This window comes from Opisthorchis viverrini (genome assembly GCF_000715545.1).
Source record: "Opisthorchis viverrini unplaced genomic scaffold opera_v5_1, whole genome shotgun sequence".
Taxonomy (NCBI): Eukaryota; Metazoa; Platyhelminthes; class Trematoda; order Opisthorchiida; family Opisthorchiidae; genus Opisthorchis; species Opisthorchis viverrini.
Window position 1 is genome coordinate 4,006,783 of NW_008751657.1, and position 23,326 is coordinate 4,030,108.

At 42.7% G+C, this 23,326-nt stretch overlaps 1 protein-coding gene across 1 annotated transcript in view; it reads right to left on the bottom strand.

Moving 5' to 3' along the window:
- The window catches only part of T265_00062 (hypothetical protein), a gene marked incomplete at both ends in the record, with an annotated part of 83,682 nt that overhangs the window by 46,336 nt on the left and 14,020 nt on the right, over window positions 1-23,326 (bottom strand). Inside the window, one exon of the mRNA XM_009163719.1 lies at window positions 5,974-6,109. Within this exon, the coding sequence (XP_009161983.1) occupies window positions 5,974-6,109 (136 nt within the window). The remainder of the gene's footprint in view (window positions 1-5,973; window positions 6,110-23,326) is intronic.

The following is a 23,326-nucleotide window of genomic DNA, read 5'->3' on the forward strand; positions in this document are numbered from 1 at the left end:
AGGCGACCTCATGTTTCAGTCGCTACGATATTTCAAATATCGCGATACATGTATATATTTGTATTGTAATGTACTACTCATAAGGTTGCAGAAAATCCATCGACAGCCCACGACCGGTTGGCGGAAACCCGGGGACTGCGCCTACCTGATGAGCCCCAAGAAGGGCGAAACCGGTCGTGGGCTGTCGATGGATTTTCAGCAAACTTATGAGTAGTACATTACAAAGAAACTGAACAAACTTCTTCACATCACCAATAAACAAAACATGATCGACGGGATTTGTTTTGTTTTCTCCTGATGGAAAAAACCTTTCAACTCCATCTGACACAATGTGTGAATCAGAAGAACTGGAATTCGGGAACACACTCGGTGCAGTATCAGATGTTCAGATGTTCCAAAATGGTAGGCTCATTTACAATCCTGTCAACATTAATGGCACTTGATCAGTCTATTCAAATTAATATAATAATCCAAGGAGCAAGTGGATTCCGGAAAAAACTGCTGGTTGTCAGTCGATCGTACTTAGACGGTCCATAAACCCGACCACCCGGCAAATGTCGATAGAATGACTCACATTGATTTGCGACAGAGAATACATAGAAAGCTGTGACCATTCTACGGGAAGCAGTATGCTGAAAACACGGCTACCTTCGCGCGCATCGACGCCTCACCGGTGCGCTGCATGATAGTGTTTACTGGAATGCTCTATGGGTTTACACTGCGAAACAAGCCGACGGTCCGTGTGACGTTTGAACATAATCACCAAGCCGTGTGCAAAACCAACAAATCGGTAGTTTAAACTAGTGTGCTGACTTAATGGAAAAGTCGAGACAGCGGTCGATTGCCCGCTCATGCATCATCTTTGACGGGTGGTGACGCTGATTGTGTTAGTAAAGGAGTATAGAAGAAACACCATAAACGAAACGGTGCATAAAAAAAATACAGTTTTAACTTCCAAAAATAGGGAGTCCAAGTTACAAACCAACCAGTACGGTTGAGGTTTGTTTCTCATTGTGAAGGATAGCACACGTCGGAAAGATGTCTATGGTAAACAAGAACTTCGCGCTGTTTCTACAGTCTTTTTATCTGTGATGACCGAAGTCAGCCAAGAAACATTACATGTACTCACTTGATATCAACCAAATTCATACACAGACTGTCAATCAGTGCTATTCACATGGAGGCGCACTGAGCAATCGTGGGTGATTTATATGACCACCCCACCGACGCCCTGTTGCTATCTTATGATGCTAGGTAACGAATAACTTCGCGGTACCAGCAGAAATGCTCCCATTAGGCTGTCGAAGTCTCTTGCCACAGGATTGCATCCATTTGATCAACAGTCACAAACCAGTGCAAACTTAATAGCGATTCCACCGACCGGTCTCGAAGTAGCTGAGTCCATCGGACACTACTCGGGTACCGGGACAGGATTTCAAATGGAATTCGCCAAAATGCATAATTTGTAGTATCCGCCGGCATGAAAATTGGACTTCGGTAACTGAACCTGGGACTTTTGGGACAGACCTCCCAATTTTGAATGAATTTCCAGTTTTGTAAGATGATCGCGACTTAGTCGCTATCGATCAGTTATGTTTGAGTGTTAACTGTAGTCATGTTACAGCTTAACTTGGACGCTAACTATATCCCATAGAAAGTGACAAGAAGGTGGTGAAAATAGCTTTTTCAAAATCAAGTATTTATTTGGTAATAATGATCATCGTATACCATTTTAAAGTGATTCGACACCAATTCTGATGGGCGCAACACCTTTGACTGCTAACCTAAATCTACCTTGATGGTCCCGACAAAGTTTGGGCACTGTATACCCGACAATGATAGCTTCCAGTGGAACATCCGTCTGACCGTCTGAAGTCCGACCTGAGTTTACCAACTGCGCCTCAGACCGAGTGCTCATGAAGCCAGTCTTTTATGGACAATTGTTTAGGCCAGCGAATATACACTCATTTGCAAACTAATTTAGTTCTTTCGAGAGACTCACCTGGAACCCAGCTGAATCTCTCGTTTGTGATGTTCTGAAGCATTTTCAGCAATCTTATGAGTAGTACATTACAAAGATATACATGTATCGCGATATCTCGAATATCGTAGCGACTGAAACATGCGGCGGCCTGGTGCAGCACATTCAGTTGCCTTGAGAACAGCATAAACGAGAGATTCAGCTGGGTTCCAGGTGAGTCTCTCGAAAGAACTAAATTAGTTTGCAAATGAGTGTATATTCGCTGGCCTAAACAATTGTCCATAAAAGACTGGCTTCATGAGCACTCGGTCTGAGGCGCAGTTGGTAAACTCAGGTCGGACTTCAGACGGTCAGACGGATGTTCCACTGGAAGCTATCATTGTCGGGTATACAGTGCCCAAACTTTGTCGGGACCATCAAGGTAGATTTAGGTTAGCAGTCAAAGGTGTTGCGCCCATCAGAATTGGTGTCGAATCACTTTAAAATGGTATACGATGATCATTATTACCAAATAAATACTTGATTTTGAAAAAGCTATTTTTCACCACCTTCTTGTCACTTTCTATGGGATATAGTTAGCGTCCAAGTTAAGCTGTAACATGACTACAGTTAACACTCAAACATAACTGATCGATAGCGACTAAGTCGTGTCAAACCGGATATCACCATACCCCAGTGCACTAGAATTTTCTGGTGAGAATCGTAAACCCGAAACAAAAAGAGAGCGAAAGTTAGTCGGAACAGTCGCACATATTTATTTCTACTAACGAACCCGCACGAAAACCAACGTTGCGTGATGATTGACAAGTTGGAGTGCCCGAGCTCCAATCCACTGTAAACATTCATTCGTAGCATCACCACCACCACTCCATTGCTGGTGAACAGTGCTCACACCAACATGCGTACTCACGCTTCATCAATGGAGAAGCAGAGCGCGAGAAGTATGCGAACGTTTGCTGAGATGCGAACTCAATATGAATGAATGAATCGGGTTGTAGGGCAGTGTGTTTGTGTGTTTGTACGTATTCGTGGGTTTGTGTTTGCTGTTTCAAATTGGTTACAAGCGCACTCGGCCGGGAGCAGAACAAGACAGGTTTTTGGTTATGAAATTGGCTTGTGACTCTTAAACTTATGGTGCATCATTAATTATCATCAATTGAAGTCAGCGGAGTTCTTGTTTGTTTAAGGATAGAAGTTGGTAAGAATCACCTAAGAAGCGTGTGAATTACGGGATGGATGTCGCCCGCATGGTGTAGGAGAGCACTCATTGGGTATCAAATGAAGAAAGCCAGTTAGTATGCAACCTCAAGGCTTCAAATGACCTCGGAGGTAAGGAGAACCTTATGATACGCATAAAATCAGTAAGTATCATCCACATCATTGTAACTTTCAATCGCATTCCAATCCGCTATACTCATCCGAGACACTACGCTTTCAAGTGCTAAACAATTGTCCTATGGTAGACCCATTTTGCACTCAGCCTTATAGGTTGCGCCATTTGGTGTTCTTCGTTCACCTCAAGACCATCGGATTATTTTCATTGGAGGTTGCTGATATGGAGGCATTCATATGCGAGCCACTGACAGAGGTGTAATATGGGTATTATTACGATACAACAGCATGAGCGATACATACCCACTGATCGGGTAATGGGTATATCTGTGAGCGCCAGTCGGTGCAAAATCAATCTTTGTTTAGAAGTAGGAATACCGTACGTGCCCAAAGTCTAACTTGTAACATGAAAAGCATATTGCAATTCCGAGTTGAGGGCACATAGTTGCTACGAAGACTGCTGTCCCAAAGGCAACCCCCGAGCATCAGCTTTGTTGAAAGGGGTACTTTCAGAATCAAAGCACTTTTCAAAATCGGGTGTTCAAAACATTGTCTCATAACAATTTCGAAATCGTGTCCCAGGCTGCAATGAACGTGAATTTCGTTATCAAATATGCAGCTTGGATTACTGCTGTAAACTTGTCATATATCGTAAGAGTAAGCCACAATGAAGTAGAGCTACAACTTCCCTTCGCCATCACTCTCAAGAGGACATTTTAGAGTCACGATCAAGCCTAGACTTCTCTGCACGCTGTTAGTTCCTGGGAAAGGCTTTGCGATCGAAATGCATTTCATTAGGACAGCTGGAAGTACTCCACTGTGCAAGGTATTCTCCTCGAAAATGGTCTCTTAAGGACGGGACAACAGGATAGAAGAGATGAAAATAAGCTGAGGAAGTGATCTAGCATTCGTAACTACGAAAAGAGCGCGTGTTTAACAGGCGCAAAGATCCGTTCACACATGAGTGGCAACTTCAGCCAAGGAATCCGAAACCCACAAATCAATTAGATGACAAACGATTGCTGGTCGTGCGATGTTTACTTCATGATGAGCTCAGTATTTTAATACAAATCGCTGCTTCAAGTCTTTTATTTCGCCCGTTCCAAAAGCAAGATAATGCTAGAGTTAGAGTAAACCACACATGGAGAACGCAGTTCTACACAAGACTAGGCACAAGCCAGTCAAAATCGATCGAACAATCCGCTCAATGAACTAACTAATCAGCTTGATCTTAGTTCGCGTGCTTTGGTGGCCTTATGGTTCACAGTTGAGTTTGAACAAAATTATTTACCACCGCTGAAAAACATGTTTGTTTTTCTCAAAAAAATCAGTCACAACGACACCTGCCAACTTTAACGGTCCAAGGACACAGAAACAGACACATGTCTGGACAGTGTGCAAGATAAACAATCTGTTGGCGCCCAAGCTGCCTGTGCGCGAAGACAATACACCACACACCAAATCAAGAAAGCATAATATACAGTAAAAGGGGTATTAATGGTTTTCACCACGAAGAGCCGCCTTTTCAGATGATTTCTAAATAAGGTTTGCCTCGTTAATTATTTTCTATGGGTTTGACACATTGTCTATCGCACTTTCAACTAGCAACAACCCGAATGGGTGTTGTGTTTTTAGCAGTTTCCTACAAACTGGGGCCACTTACAGTCAGTTCGCCGCTGCTAGCTTATTCAGCTCCCTCAAAACTAAAAAACAGTTCATCTGTAGCACCCTTTCAGTGCCTAACTTCCATGTCACTCGAAAGAAGCTACTGCCAGGTTGCCCAAGCCTAGACAGGGGAAGTCGAGAGGCAGAGGCCGGGTTCGAACCACGGACCATTCGGTCAGTAAGTCCGCGCTCTAATCACTGAGCCATCTTGCCCTCAACCTTGAAATTTTCATCGATATTGTATTCATTCGAACATTACCAAGTTCAACACCGATGATATCTTATCTGCACCTTTACATGTGACGGTCAAGGCAGGTGGACAGAGAGGATGTGATTGCAATAGAATGGAATATTTCCTCCATCAATTTTGTACACAGATTACTCCAGCTTGGCTTCACCGTCTAGAGCTGTAAAACTCAATGGGTTGACGAAACGGTAAGCTAATATTGCGTGCGGTTCATAGCAAGACAAGAATCTTTCGTTGTTTCAGTCAGGTAATCCACACCAAAGGAGGGAGGGAATTGCTGAATTCGAGCTTGTTTCGTCACGTGTAAGATCTCCAGACTCTCGATTCTTGTCCAATGCGACTAAATGTTCGCTGTACTAAAGGAATTGCAACAAGTAGGAAATTCCAGTGTACGCTTATTTTGAAGATGTAATAAGTGCTCTTTGTTGAAAATGAAAAATAGTTACCTTCAACTGAAGTGTCGGCTAAACAGCTACACCAGTTCGCTAGGCATTCATTAACCATGATCAGCTACTAAGTAGCCATGTGAACGTTTGTTTAATCTCAGTTGGACAGGAAATACATCAATCCAAATAACTGGAGATGGAAATCTGTTCGTCTTACTAGGTTGCAACAACCTGAATACCTGCTAAGCTTAGGTGACAGCATGAGCGGATTGGGATAGACCGCCACAACCACAGCACTGACACCAGCATCGCGCTTTACGGAACAGAAACACAAACATGTTTTGCATGCAAACACAACTTACCTCGCCTGATATGGTTGAAAATCTGTCTTGTTCTGCAGTACACTGCTCGCAGAGAATGCACTGTCCGGAAACTCGTCATATGCACTTATCAGCGGACTCATACAATGAAGATCCGAACCAGGACCGCGCCGGACAACTGCCAGAGGGAGGGGAAAAGATTAGACGGAAAATGTATAACTGCCGTTATCATTGGAGCGTGGCAGACAAAGAAATCTGCACACATGAAAGCCCGAACATCTCAGAGGAAAGGGGTGACACACCATTTGACATGAGGAGGATGTTAAATTGGAACAGACAACACAGCCACTGTGACATTTGTTTATAAACTGTACATGTCAACAATCAGGTACATATTTATAGAGACGAGTCTGGGAATGAATGGGGTACTCAGTCATTCAGCAGCGGCTTGTTAATGTAAACATGTGCTTTAACTAACGGATTCAACAACACTGTGATCGGGCAAACAGGTACTCCAACGGTCAATGAAAAATTCACACAGACAAATGCTAAAATGCTTTTAAGAGTTTGTCATTCCATCTTGCCCAAATGAACAGTCCCTCGACGTAGAATAGTAACGCCCATATCAGAAGAAAACGTGCCTGTACATCAATTCTTAGTCCGCCTGGACAAATCTGTAATCAATTTTGGGCGTTAGTTAAACACAAATGTCCATCGTCTTTCCAATGCACAGGGGAAGTATTCAAAAATGAGTAGTATGGATCTATGTACAGCATTATCATGCTCCACTATTGATTTGTAATTATAGAATGCGTTTTAACATTTCCCGGAGTATTCTCGTCCATAGCGTATGGACCGTTCATGTATTCAGTCGCCAATAAGTGGGCTTGTCGACAAGTGAATAGTTTATTTATGGTTGTCTGACACGAACCCACCTGCTCACGGTTCAGGTTTTCGGGCACAGTGCCAAATCTGTCAAAATCGCTTCAACAGCAAATATCGGAAGTCTGGTGCCGAAGGCATGAGCAACGCGACTCAAGAAAGTTCCACACAGGACAGAAATGTCCTGGAGTGCGGAGATACTTAAGTAAGGCAGTAGTAGTAACAGCTACCCGCCGAATAAAGGTCCCAACTTCACTAAACTGAGAAGCATGTCTTGTTTTCGTCTGTCTTCATTAGGACTTCTTTTAGGACTGTCCGAGTGAGGAGTTGGAGATGGTTGCCGCAGTCTAGCACCAGGTCCATCCTCTGTCCGTTCTTTTCTAGCTCCTACTCTGGGACTTTTAGACCCAACTGACAATGGCTGGATGCATCAGTGTCTACAATGATTCTGTTTTTTTTTGTGGTGAAGCTCATTTTCAGATATTGCGTCGGCTGTGATAGGGTTATCGCCAGCGTGGACAAAATCTTCACTCCATCTCTTATAATAACAATTACGTACCATACAGTAGTTAACTGGCATAGGCAGGATAAAACTAGGAAGCATTTAGAGCGTTCTAACCCATCGAGAGATGGCGAGTCGTTCCCAGTGGAAGAGTTTGTTACGACGTAGTAACTAGGAGAGGATAAACAATTAACGGTATATGGATAGTCAGTGGTCGCTGAAACTATGACTAGTTAAATCGATGGTGAGCTAGAATAACCCTGCGTGGAGCTAAGCTAATGAGATTAATGAATGCTAATCACGCTGCTGCTTGAGGCCGAAAGGTCAAATGTTCAAACACTAACGGTTACGGGTTCGAAAACCTCTGAGTTTCGTGAGATGCGCATTGCTGATTTCTCCCAATAAGGATGAAACAGCTGTAAACTGCTTCTCGTCTTTTCAGCTTAAACTGGTCTCATTGACAACAAAATCTCACCTTAAAGTAACACGACTCATAAAGGGAACCACTCACAAGGTGAGTGGTTGCTGAAAACGCTTCGACGATTGCTGTTGAGTTTTCACTTAGCTACCAACAGGAATGACCCATCGGGATTAGATGAGCCAACGGAACCTCTCGCAAAGCCCTGACTTATTTGATTCATCGTCTATGGAATTCATCAGAGAAGGCAGAAAAGACATTCTGGGCATTTTGTGGCATAATTCTCAATATGAGGCCGACAAATGAAGATACCAAAAACAGTCTGAGAGGTCCAAAATTAAAAAAAATCAGGATAGTGGAGTAATACCCTGCTTACGGGAAACCAAGGAAACGAGCGGGGAAGACTGACACAAAAACTACATATTATACTTTAAATTACATATAATGTCACAATCTAAATTGCTGAAATATTTATAAGAAACAATGAAGGTGACAAATAAAGCGTTTTCTGTGACTGTTCCTCTTGGCATATACATCACAAATTTATATGGTACCGGAAATCACGTGGCAAAGTATAAAATCGGGGGTACATACACTTCAGAGAAACAAAAGTCAAAGAAATGGAGATATGAATGAAATACATTCGCAGTCAGTTGTTTTACTGAATACTAAACCGACTCTTCCCGAGGTGGAGATTTGTAAACCAGTGGTTTTGTGATCGACGGGTGCACTTCCTCAAATGAACTACGACAACTGACCGGTGACCCACGGATAGGCTATCCTGGGTCTGGATCTAATTTCAATAATCCAACGAAGGAATGCGAGGAAAAAATGGTGGACCCTGGAGTCTGGACTTCATCTAATTACTGATAGCTGATGTAGCGATATCCACGTTACTCTCATTGGCATCATTCTGCCACAATCTTGACGTCATCATCGTGTAGTGAGGAGAGAAATTACTGCACACTGGTAATGCAGATTATTACAAAATCAGTTAGTCCTCTAAATCAGATTTGCAATTTGAATATCAAGCGAGCGCTATTATACAGCTCTATTTGACCACCCCGAGTTGGACGCCCTTGATCCTGTCGCCTCCACGGTACCCAATCCGAGAGTGGTGAATCAAGGTGTCCCCGTCGTATATGACCGCATGTCAGATATGTCACCGCCCATTAAGATCGCATAAAAGTGTACTAGCTAGCACTCAAAAAAGACCGAGCAGACGGGGTGATAAACACCATAAACGGGTGATGTTGTTTTCTATGGTGTTAAAACTAGTGGGTGGTAAAAAAGCATCACTGCAGGAGTAAGTGGCGAAGCATCCCTTTGATAATTCACTAGATGAACGTGTGTACTGTCATCCTGGTGACAAATTTCGCCTGTGAGACCACTGTACTATAAAATGCTGCCTGTCAGCCAGATGCCCGTCTATCCCTGACGTTCAACCAAATGCCTTTGCAAAAGAAAAATAGATACAACGATACACATACGAGCGTGTAAATTTACGAGCGAAGGGTGAACGCTACACCGGCACATCCGAATCGGCTCACAGCTGGTGTAAGTGTTATTCATCGATTTGTTGTCCATTAGTGTATACATTCATCATTTGTCCGTCTACACGATACGATGCATCATGACTCACTATTGTCTTGTCTTCTGTGGTAATGGTCGCTGTGGCGACCCAACATGACGACGACACGGAGTTGAAAAAGATATACAGTATCGAAACCCGGGAATAGACCATGTATCCAAACTGCTGTCTGGTTCTATTTAATCACGATATAAAACTGTCCAACCCAAATGGAAGGGGTGAAGTTTGTTTCGAAATGATCAGAAAAACAGGCTTCGGTTGTACATATGGGCACAACAAAACGACAACTGTGTGCAAACTTTTGTGTACGTATGTGCGGGCATGCGCACACCAAATCTGAGAGCCTAATTTGGCCATCGTGCAACTGAAGGTGTGACACAGATGAACATGTGTCACATTGGCGGACACATCTGACATCTTGTAGCTAGGTCGACCGTGTGGGGGAGGCTCAGGAGAGTGCTACAGTTGGGCAGGTGGATCAGGCTGTGCCGCTGTCGATCGAATTAACTTCCATATCACACACAATATAGAACAACAATGGAGAAGCGACAGAAATGTGAGCGGACGTTCGGATATTTATTTAAGAAGCTAACTGCTTAGTAGATTCGATTAAAGGACTCAAATGGGTATGCAGGCTGAAGAAGGAAACTACCTTGGAAGTCGGTCCCAGTTGATGAGCGTCAAGCTTACTTGATTATCAGCAACGTGGTTTCACCCAGTAATGTTAGAGTGACATTTTCGCATTTCGAGTGTAATAAGATCTAAATTTTTCGGCCAACCATGGCATACTTTGAGGTGCATTTACATCCGTTGGTTGTATTAAAGATGTGAGCTATTGATCCATGGGAACTTTTTGAGAAATCTATGGAAAAAATTTGTGTGAATATACTATTTCCCAAGTGAACATATCATGGATTGAGCTTTTCCACATGGTCATTTGTGATAGGACTGTTTTCTTGGCAGTAGTGATCAGCTGCAAAGCCGATTCATTGTACACAGAGCATATCAATCGCAAAAAACGAAGTGTATAGGCATCTATATTAAGTATCCTTCAAAACTATCTCGAAAAAACCAAATTAGGCAATATTAGAGGTGTGCGTTTTTTTCAAGGAGATCCTTAGTAGAAAGTTAGTCCGGGGGGTCAGATAGTCGTGTCCTCACATTCTGATCACAGGAAGAAAGGCCCACATACACCAAAAAGTATCATCTACTAGGTATTTCTTTCTTAGAAGACGATTAAAATAGCTGCCAAAATAATTGAAGCAACCTAACCGGAGAGTGATTTTTCTTTCGAAGGTCACTCATATGCTAGGTCTGGTTGGTTGATGAAGAACGCTGCCGTGGACTTCTGGGCAGAGGATTGACGTATTAAGTTGTCATATATTGCTTCATTCCACTTTAGTGCTCCCTCACACTAATTTGCGTTGCTACTGAATAAATCATGGCAATAGGTGATATCTTATGTGCATTCTAGGTTGAACTATCAATCAAGTCAATTCAAATCCCTTCCAGAATAGTTCGATAATGTCGTAGAATAATGTGGCAGTTCCGTTATTGATGGTATAAAAAGTTGGCTGCATTTACGTTTCCCTTTTTAGGTAGTCAGAGGGTATATCGTATGTTGTTACGAAAGGAATTTCATCGAATGTGGGGTTGCATTGGGAGAACACAAAATTGGCTTTATCCGAAGGCTAATTTCCTCTTGGAGCTTCTTGGAGCTCATCAGGTAAGCACAGTCTCCAAGTTTCCATCAACCTTATGTACTACTTGAACCCAAATTTACAAATATAGCAACATTTATGGTGATATCTCGAATATCATACCAATTGAAACATGAGGCGGACTTGTATAGCACATCCAGTTGCTTAAAAAACACCATAAACGAGGGATTCAGCTGCGTCCCAGGTGAGTCTCCCGTTAAAACCAAACTGGTATGCAGATGAGTGTACTTCACTATTTTGACATTTATTCATGTGTTCCACGCATAGAAGTTACTTATATCACCAAAATAATTAAATTCTCCAAAGTGAGTACAAACTAGCTTTGCGTATATCGATTCGAGCACAACAGAGCAAGGTTGTGATGTTGCACGACAAGTCTGTGCATTGGAATCAATGGGGTTACCACCATAGAGCGGCAATATAGCGAGAACAAACACATAACCAACGGAGCACAACCTTCACCTGCTTCATACACAAGCTGAAACGAAATCAAACTAAGTATGGTAGAAGTCTGATTTTGTTGTCGCTTTCCAAAAGCTACAAATACCACCCAAAGGGTAAACTTCGAATAAGTTGGAACCCAATCACGTATAGCCAATTCCCTATTAAATGTATATCGCCCCATGTTACTGGTTTAGCTGCTTACAAGGGTGTCATAAAATAATGACAAACTTATAATGATCGTCTGGTTGTGGTAGTCTTTTGTTTCACGGCTGCCACACAGGAGACTACACTGCAGCAGTCAAAAAGCAGGGTGGATTTCGCAGACTACTTGTTGAGCTACCTCGATTTTGACAGCCGGTACCCCTTTCCCACAGATAGGATGTGCATGGGCCCGAATTTATCGACGTGAAAATGCTCATTCTGTCAAACACAATCCACCGATGGGCGGTAAAACATATGTACATACGTGGACCAAATGGATGGCATGGCATCTTCAGCGGTTCGCAGACAGCCAACTTTTCGAAATGGATAACACATAGCAACAGCCTAAGAAAGCCACTTGTTGAAGTTTATTCAACCAACAAATTTGTCGCATAGTTCTACCTGTAACTACGAAGCAGACTACGCAAGGATTCAGAAAACGCCATCAAACCTTCCACTAGTCCGCAGTCGTCAAATTCAAACGTGAGCACTCTTTGCCCGTCGCAGTACAGTCACGTAGGTCTCTGCTTCAATTTAGGGTGACTCACAGACTTAATGGCTTTACCATTATCTGTCTCATCCCAAAAAATTGATAATCGCAAGCAAGTGACAGGCAAGTTCATCAAACAGTGCAGTAAATGCAGCACAAATCCGAATCAAGCTGATGCACATCCAGACACAAAAGTGCTGTCTGCCACCGGACTGTTCCAACTGTTGCTGGCCAGGCAACTTAGAGAGATGGGACAAGGACACCGGTCACTGACAATTTTCACAACTATGGCTATGGCTCATGTGACTGGAATGAGCGATGAAAATCCGCGATGGTAAGACAGGTTTCCGACTTCGGTTGATTTCGCCATCTGGATTTACTGAATCCCTTGAGACAGCATCTGCTTCCGGCCGTTTCCACGCTTCTTTTTCTTTGGATGACTCAATACACACAGTGGTGGTTGATCTAATTAGCAGAGCGACTGTTTGTTGAAACGTGATGTTAATGGTAAGCATGTTCAGCAACCGGAGTCAGCCAGACAGAAGAGAAAGATTGACATCTGGTCAAACTAGCCAACGAAAGATCTTCGGGAATAGGTTATCGATTGTCGTCTATTACTGTAGAGAAATGAATCCAACTGACATTGCGATACAGATTTAAATTCGGAATCTTACGCACTACTTTGAGGATTAATAAATTTCAAAGTACGATGTTAAAGTAAGTAATCCTGAATGCTAAGATACAGCGGTTAAAGCAAAACACTGGATTGAGTAACATGATGTATATTTGGGAAGCCTCTGAAATCTGAACACTATCCTGATAAAAGCGACTATACTCAGGGGGAAACAGCTTGCGCAATTCAGGTTGTCATCAAATAGGTTGAGCTTCTCAAAAATGGAAGCATAGTGTTGGTTTCCAGGACACTCAATCAAACGAGGGCATTCGTTTTTCATGCGCTAATCAATTTGGAGCATTCCCTTGGTTAAGACTATCTGTCTTTTGTACTTCCAACTACGAGTCCGTAGAGAGGTTGGTGCCATTAGTAATTGGGATCTGATGTTGATTCACCGGGTATGCCAATCGGTGAACTTTTGATCCGAGTGTAACAGCCTGAGACTTTTGACTAAAGAGTGGCGTGGCCTCCATGACCATCCGACGAGAACGATGACAACGGTTGAGGTCCTCTATACCCGACAACCTGCTTCACAAGGAAACTATTTGGGTACAATAATTTGACCATTCACAGTTACTCAAGCTGTCTGAATAAGCCATTGGCCCGTCAGAGCAGACATCAACCCCCATATTCCCCTTCCCCATGACCAACACATGAAACACTGGATTTCCCGTGTTAGAGCACAACAGTTCATTTATAAATGGACTGGATCAAGCAGGATAAAGCGTTTGCGTACTTGCTTATACGTAAAATATGATACTACTTAATGGCTACTACTATACAACCTATTAAAAGCAGTAACAACGTTAAATGCGAAGGGAAACTTCGCAGTAGTCGGCCTGAACATAACGAACACGAAATTGTGTGCGATAATAGTTGCACCTACCAGACGATACCCTGAAATCAACTGAATCGGGGTATTGTCGTCGCACCCGCTTATATTCGGACTGGGTATGAATCAGCTATCATTTCCAAGAACCAACAACTCCAATACCGGGCACAGCCGTGCGATTTTGAAAATTTCATAACTTGAATTCACGTACTTCCCGTCTACTACGACCGTATCCATTTCTGTCATTCATTTACTAGCCTGCTTTCCAAAAGAGTTCAGTGTTATTGCGAATGATAGCAGTATAACTTTCTCGATGTTCGTTGAGAGACGTTCATGAAACCCAAATAGTTAACTAATTTTGGTCGATAGGCTGCCGCATATGGCAACAGAAAAACATATATACTGTTTTCGGATGGCCGAACCAATGTGATCCAATAAGCAACTACAAACAAGACGACTATAATGGTGCTGCTCATACTATAAGTGAGTCAACGCAAACCATCAGTGATTTTCCATCAACTAGGTGATGTTTGTCATGAATTATCGCTATTTTTGGGCTGAGGAATACATAAAAATACTAGCTCAAACAAGCGGCACGCTAAAAGTCTCAGCTAAAATTAGTCTCACGCAGTCATGTGTTTAACGATTCTACGTCAGAGTATCACATTGCAATAGATTAGCTGATTAAGTCTGTTCAAGAGGAGGCTAACTGGAACTTTAGATGTTATTCACGGTATAGACTGTCGATGACAAATTCCGACGGTGACTTAGGAAAAACTCTACAGCTTGTGTGTAGACCGGCTAGGGGCCTGAACGATTACAGGTACAAACGAATCCAATTTGTTGGAAAACGATGGAACGAAGGGCGTATTAGATTATGCCATACACGGTACTGACAACGTCGAGATTCTCTTGACAGGTATTCATCCCCGACTTAACTTAGCCAAAAGATTTTCACTGAGAACATTTGTGCCTCATCTTCGACAAATATCGAGTATTCCGTAAAAATAGTGTTGGATGTGAAGTGCCGAATGATTTTAGAAAACGCGCATTTTTGACAAATTTACGTCTCGGTGTTTTGTGTGAATTGCAGGAGATTAGACAAACGGCCATTCTGACAAGCAAAACTCCCCTAGTAAAAGGCCGTGCAGGGTACACTCTGTAGCCACGATGGTGCCTCCCAGTTGCTATAAAATCCGAGACAAGTAAACCAGTTAATTTCGCTGCGAGCAACTGATGAGAATTTCAAATTCACAATTTTTGTGCTCATCAGAGCAGATGCGCATGATTTTGCTCGAGATCGTACCTCTTCTGTGTACTGCTACGCAATAGCCTCAAACGAAGAAGTACATCTGCGAATAATGACCGGAAACGGAGTAGTAACATGAGTCGTAAAAATCATTTGAAGCTTATGCTGGACTTGTTTGTTAAACACGAATCCCCGTGAATTGAGTGCAAGTTGTCTGGTATGGCAAGGTCACAGATGGCAAACATGTCCAGATCCCCGTGCAACCCACCATAGTGTGCCTACTAGCGGCGTATGGCATTCTTAGCTAAGCTGTAGTAAGGCGATCCTAAAAACGACAGGTCTGCTGGGACTATCAGTAGGTGGTGTCTGGTTGACGCAGTAATAAGAAGAGATACGAATTTTGGAAACACAAAATACAATACTACATCAACCCGGATGACAATATTTAGTCAGGAACCACCAATTTCGCTTACAAAACCCGCAAAAATATTTGCTTGTAAGCAAGATATGCTAATCGTGAGCTAACCTAAGCACCTTACGCCAGAGGACCGATTCCAACCAATGGCCTCAGTATAAGAACTCATGTATGATGAAAGCAAGATTGCGTAGTTTCATACAAAAAAGAATGGTTGCATAAGAAAACTGAGAAACCTGCACCTCGTAACCAGAGTTACCAAATCAAAGGTCCTTGCTCCAACTTTTAGCGATAGAGGAGGCATCTTGGAGGTTCGGGCAACTGAACATCACACAGAAAATTGGATTCAGATTGTTTGGTCTGACAAGCTCAAGGTATGGTGTGATTCAGTTTTCTAGAGGCAAACATTATTGACAGCCTCTAATCTAACAGCCATGGTTACACTGTTGGATGGATAAACGACGCCTGCTTGCACACAAAACAACCGAGGAAGTTATCGCTATCCTGACGACAATGATACTTGATTGACATTATCAGTCGTCCCGTTGTGTCACTGAACTGATAAAAGCATGGGATGATGCGCATCATAAGGCATTTAATGTTGTCCTATCAACAGATGGGCGAACATCAGTTCACAAAGCAAAGCTGTGGAATGTCAATACATATAGTAAATCCGATGAGCGTAGATGAGTAGTGACTAAGTCTAAGGGTTAAATAGAACTATCCTATTGGGAATCGCATAAAAGAGACATTAAATACGCACCAAATTCAGGTACCACCAAGTTAGCCTCCAGCAACGGTGAGCTAAAGTGATACCCCTAAGTTTGCTTATGCATTAGTATTGAATGCGACAGAAGATTACTCATTTACTCATAATTCGGAATCTTACGCACTACTTTGAGGATTAATAAATTTCAAAGTACGGTGTTAAAGTAAGTAATCCTGACTGCTAAAAAACAGCGGTTAAAGCAAAACACTGGATTGAGTAACATGATGTATATTTGGGAAGCCTCTGAAATCTTAACACTATCCTGATAAAAGCGACTATACTCAGGGGGAAACAGCTTGCGCAATTCAGGTTGTCATCAAATAGGTTGAGCTTCTCAAAAATGGAAGCATAGTGTTGGTTTCCAGGATACTCAATCAAACGAGGGCATTCGTTTTTCATGCGCTAATCAATTTGGAACATTCCCTTGGTTAAGACTATCTGTCTTTTGTACTTCCAACTACGAGTTCGTAGAGAGGTTGGTGCCATTAGTAATTGGGATCTGATGTTGATTCACCGGGTATGCCAATCGGTGAACTTTTGATCCGAGTGTAACAGCCTGAGACTTTTGACTAAAGAGTGGCGTGGCCTCCATGACCATCCGACGAGAACGATGACAACGGTTGAGGTCCTCTATACCCGACAACCTGCTTCACAAGGAAACTATTTGGGTACAATAATTTGACCATTCACAGTTACTCAAGCTGTCTGAATAAGCCATTGGCCCGTCAGAGCAGAAACCAACCCCCATACTCCCCTTCCCCATGACCAACACATGAAACACTGGATTTCCCGTGTTAGAGCACAACAGTTCATTTATAATGGACTGGATCAGTTACTCAAGCTGTCTGAATAAGCCATTGGCCCGTTAGAGCAGACATCAACCCCCATACTCCCCTTCCCCATGACCAACACATGAAACACTGGATTTCCCGTGTTAGAGCACAACAGTTCATTTATAAATGGACTGGATCAAGCAGGATAAAGCGTTTGCGTACTTGCTTATACGTAAAATATGATACTACTTAATGGCTACTACTATACAACCTATTAAAAGCAGTAACAACGTTAAATGCGAAGGGAAACTTCGCAGTAGTCGGCCTGAACATAACGAACACGAAATTGTGTGCGATAATAGTTGCACCTACCAGACGATACCCTGAAATCAACTGAATCGGGGTATTGTCGTCGCACCCGCTTATATTCGGACTGGGTATGAATCAGCTATCATTTCCAAGAACCAACAACTCCAATACCGGGCACAGCCGTGCGATTTTGAAAATTTCATAACTTGAATTCACGTACTTCCCGTCTACTACGACCGTATCCATTTCTGTCATTCATTTACTAGCCTGCTTTCCAAAAGAGTTCAGTGTTATTGCGAATGATAGCAGTATAACTTTCTCGATGTTCGTTGAGAGACGTTCATGAAACCCAAATAGTTAACTAATTTTGGTCGATAGGCTGCCGCATATGGCAACAGAAAAACATATATACTGTTTTCGGATGGCCGAACCAATGTGATCCAATAAGCAACTACAAACAAGACGACTATAATGGTGCTGCTCATACTATAAGTGAGTCAACGCAAACCATCAGTGATTTTCCATCAACTAGGTGATGTTTGTCATGAATTATCGCTATTTTTGGGCTGAGGAATACATAAAAATACTAGCTCAAACAAGCGGCACGCTAAAAGTCTCAGCTAAAATTAGTCTCACGCAGTGTTTGTCATGAATTATCGCTATTTTTGGGCGAGACTGAAGAAGAATACATAAAAATACTAGTCCCAAACAAGTGGCACGCTAAAATTCTCAGCTAAAATTAGTCTCACGCAGGCATGTGTTTAACGATTCTACATCAGAGAATCACATTGCAATAGATTAGCTGATTAAGTCTGTTCAAGAGGAGGCTAACTGGAACTTTAGATGTTATTCACGGTATAGACTGTCGATGACAAATTCCGACGGTGACTTAGGAAAAACTCTACAGCTTGTGTGTAGACCGGCTAGGGGCCTGAACGATTACAGGTACAAACGAATCCAATTTGTTGGAAAACGATGGAACGAAGGGCGTATTAGATTATGCCATACACGGTACTGACAACGTCGAGATTCTCTTGACAGGTATTCATCCCCGACTTAACTTAGCCAAAAGATTTTCACTGAGAACATTTGTGCCTCATCTTCGACAAATATCGAGTATTCCGTAAAAATAGTGTTGGATGTGAAGTGCCGAATGATTTTAGAAAACGCGCATTTTTGACAAATTTACGTCTCGGTGTTTTGTGTGAATTGCAGGAGATTAGACAAACGGCCATTCTGACAAGCAAAACTCCCCTAGTAAAAGGCCGTGCAGGGTACACTCTGTAGCCACGATGGTGCCTCCCAGTTGCTATAAAATCCGAGACAAGTAAACCAGTTAATTTCGCTGCGAGCAACTGATGAGAATTTCAAATTCACAATTTTTATGCTCATCAGAGCAGATGCGCATGATTTTGCTCGAGATCGTACCTCTTCTGTGTACTGCTACGCAATAGCCTCAAACGAAGAAGTACATCTGCGAATAATGACCGGAAACGGAGTAGTAACATGAGTCGTAAAAATCATTTGAAGCTTATGCTGGACTTGTTTGTTAAACACAAATCCCCGTGAATTGAGTGCAAGTTGTCTGGTATGGCAAGGTCACAGATGGCAAACATGTCCAGATCCCCGTGCAACCCACCATAGTGTGCCTACTAGCGGCGTATGGCATTCTTAGCTAAGCTGTAGTAAGGCGATCCTAAAAACGACAGGTCTGCTGGGACTATCAGTAGGTGGTGTCTGGTTGACGCAGTAATAAGAAGAGATACGAATTTTGGAAACACAAAATACAATACTACATCAACCCGGATAGCAATATTTCGTCAGGAACCACCGATTTCGCTTACAAAACCCGCAAAATATTTGCTTGTAAGCAAGATATGCTAATCGTGAGCTAACCTAAGCACCTTACGCCAGAGGACCGATTCCAACCAATGGCCTCAGCATAAGAACTCATGTATGATGAAAGCAAGATTGCGTAGTTTCATACAAAAAAGAATGGTTGCATAAGAAAACTGAGAAACCTGCGCCTCGTAACCAGAGTTACCAAATCAAAGGTCCTTGCTCCAACTTTTAGCGATAGAAGAGGCATCTTGGAGGTTCGGGCAACTGAACATCACACAGAAAATTGGATTCAGATTGTTTGGTCTGACAAGCTCAAGGTATGGTGTGATTCAGTTTTCTAGAGGCAAACATTATTGACAGCCTCTAATCTAACAGCCATGGTTACACTGTTGGATGGATAAACGACGCCTGCTTGCACACAAAACAACCGAGGAAGTTATCGCTATCCTGACGACAATGATACTTGATTGACATTATCAGTCGTCCCGTTGTGTCACTGAACTGATAAAAGCATGGGATGATGCGCATCATAAGGCATTTAATGTTGTCCTATCAACAGATGGGCGAACATCAGTTCACAAAGCAAAGCTGTGGAATGTCAATACATATAGTAAATCCGATGAGCGTAGATGAGTAGTGACTAAGTCTAAGGGTTAAATAGAACTATCCTATTGGGAATCGCATAAAAGAGACATTAAATACGCACCAAATTCAGGTACCACCAAGTTAGCCTCCAGCAACGGTGAGCTAAAGTGATACCCCTAAGTTTGCATATGCATTAGTATTGAATGCGACAGAAGATTACTCATTTACTCATGCTTATTCCCTTGTGTCTGCATCTCACTATGGGAGGGTCACTTCGGCTCCACGTATTCCCAATGTAACTAATCATGAGCAAACATTCAATGGTCCGATTCCTGTTGATTGCAGAATCCGTCTTGGATTTCGATTGCATATCTGGAAGACAGACAACCATTTAGGCATCAGGTAAGGAAGTCGGTTTGAAATGTCCATGCGATCTCCAACCAGAGATGGCTCAGTGGTTAGAGCGGAAATTTACTGACGGGGAGGTTCATGGTTCGAGCCCTACCCCGCATCCCGTCCGCTTCCATCTAGGCTTGGGCAACCTGGTAGAATTCCAGCCCTCGTGCTTCCTTCTGGTGGCATGGCAGCTAGATACCGACAGGGCGTAACAGCTGAACGATTTATTATATTTATTTTTTAACCAGGGTCTATCTAAACGCTTAAGCTGAAGAGCGTTCTTTGATGACCGAATGACCAAAACTAATAAAAATCAGTCCAAGAATTACCAAGGCGGCCCACGCGCTGGAACAGGGTCTTCAAACTGTTCCAAGTAAAAAATGGAACCAACGTGACAAACCCTCAGAATCATGTCCACAACAAGTGGAGACGCGGAAAGTTTTTGCACCAAGTGCCAATTGATCGGATCCGCTAATGATTCACAGCTGAATAGACCAAACCACCTTAATCTGCTTGACCGTGACGTGAATGCACGCGATAGAGATAGAGGTGATCAAACTTCGACGTTTTCGTCGCGCGTTGGCGGATGAAAGGCATACATAAAGGCTACGGGCATTACTACATCGTAAGGATTACTGTAACTTTCTTACATAATCAAATCGGTCCATTCGCACGCATGTGGTTAACCGATTAATTCGCATTTACTCGTTTGGCCATACCCTCTCAAACCCTGACAAATCCAAAGGTGTCCGCTACTATCCTAAATGCTGGGGTTACACAGCAACACAGTCATGGGACGTCCTAGGGTGACGTGTGACCGAAATCGGGTGCCTCAACATTCGTATCTGAATATGGCTACTGGTGTTTTTGTGAATCGCTGGTATCGACGAATTCAGTTCAGCCGAATGATAGGATCGAATGACCCATAAAAAACTTGGATCAGAGCAACCCTGATAGAGAGCCAAAACCTTTCCAGAGGCAGAATGTTGTCAGACTGCATATAATACGCGCGAAACCACATATCAGCGAGACTGAACGAACTTCTCAGTATATTACTATGTATTAAACCAGTTCAGTTGTTCCTAGCATAAACACTGTTCCCAAATAGGCATCAATCAACACGGTGTGGTGTGGAAATATCACATATTCCATATTTCAAAAACAATTTTCACACAAATCGGGATTTCCAAACAAACATAAAATATAAATCACCTCTACTGCATGAGATGCCCCTCCGGATAGTGTCGAAAAAAGCTATAAAAAAACTTCCCCGTCCCACGCTAGGAGTGTCGGAAACTCGACCACCCACTGTAGTACACTGACGAGAGAAAGGCATCATCAACGTCACGATCGGAATCAGTATACAAGTGCTTAACCGCCATACAAGCAGAAGGAATAAATACCCATGTTAAGTGCGAGAATAAAGAGTAGGAGTGGCTTTATATACGACGAAACAAGTCATCTGAACCTTTGACCAGCACCTAATGGAGCATACCAGAGGATCGTTTGGGAACCAAAAGCACCATTCGCAAACCTCATCAAATTCCAGCCTAGAATACGACGACAGACTGTCGCCTTCCAGCATGCTCACAACTTGGATGGGCTGGGGGGCATCATGTAGGGATTTCGGTAAAGCGCAAAAAGAAGCATGTGGATCTCAGGCAGAAAGGCGCGAAGATCTCACAGCGTTGGAAATAAGGTAAGTTATTTTGAACTATCACGATTCCCAGTTATATGACTGATGTTGTTTTCCTCTCAATATTCGAGCTAGCTTACCACTGATGTTAGTTTTCCGGGCTCATTTTAGACGCTATAGATAGCCCTTTTATCTGGACAACAAATATAAATTCACGAAAGCCACCTTGCCTGGACTTCGAAGGTGATGTCAACCAGCAAAAGGACCCTGGGGAAATAAAGGAAATCCGACCAAGTTTTTTTGCAATACCTACTGGAAAAAAGATACTTCTCCACTCAACGTAAACCTTATTTTCTACCTTTTAGATCTCTAACGGTTGAGTATATTAGGAATAACTACAATGCAGGCAACCGAGACCGAGACGCATAAAACTTTCACCAGCATCGAAGATATGTAGTCCTGGAAAGCTCCGTCTGAATTGGAATCCATGACTGCTACTGTCTAAGTAGGGCAACGTGAAGCACAGATACTAAGTATTTTGTGCACAACTGCACAAAACCACTTCGTTAATGAGTTTTTTTATTTGGAATTACAATCCTATATGGACATTCTGGTTTCAACGATACTCTCGTTCACGAATGGTCTAGATAAAGGGGCTGAGATGGATCAGTGGTTAGGGCACGAATTTACTGACCGGAAGTTCCATGGCTCGAGCCCGTCTTTTGTATCTTGACTTCTCTAGGCTTCGGAAACCTGTCAGTATCCCAGCCCTCGTGTTTCCTTCTAGTGGCATGACAGCTAGACACCGAGTGGGTGTTACACCTCGGCGATTTTCACTACAATTTAAGATGAAGTTAAGTTTTCAAGCATAGCCTCAGAAGATATGGGTCAGTTTTCATGTTTTAAAAAAATTACTCTCCAATCAACGCTGATGCTTCATTCCTGTGTATAGAGTTGCTCTTAAAGCGCTGGTTTGCTAAGGTACATATGGCAAACCCCCCAATATTCGATAAAATTCTACAGAATGACTGTTCAAAGACTGTTTGGATATCGTATACTTGCTCGAGACTTCCAACAGCATAGATTTAAAGCATTTCAGTACGCCGTGCATGAATCAAACACAGATGAAGTGGACAGGGTGTAAACGATCTTCACTCCAAAATTGATTCTAACCTCATCGACTAATGAGTTCCTACCACGATGGCATAATCCGATGGTTTATAGTGGAAGCACTTTTACCACTCTCAGCAGCGGCATATATACTACTGCTGCTGACGGCTTTTTTTCGATAGAACCATCTGTCAAAGACTCCACTCGCCCATTTCGTTGGACAGTGAATGGAGTCAGCAAATCAGCTCTTTCGCATCCCAAAGACCATGTAATTAAACTCAACGTCAGAAACAGTGTAAGATTTGTACTGAAACATTCCGATTACAGCCGCAACAGTGGACTAAATCGTTCTTGGTGGAGTCAGTGCACTTTCTTTCCCACAAATGGACAAAACAGTGTGTTGTGGATCAACGCGCCATGGGAACCAAACCACTGGATTCATTTGAAATTAGCTTGAAGAGCGGAAACTGGACATTATCGGAGGAAAATTCGCAGTCGAACAGGCAGACGCCTTATTTGCAGCAGGTGTTAGCACCAAACCGAACATGGGGTCCCAG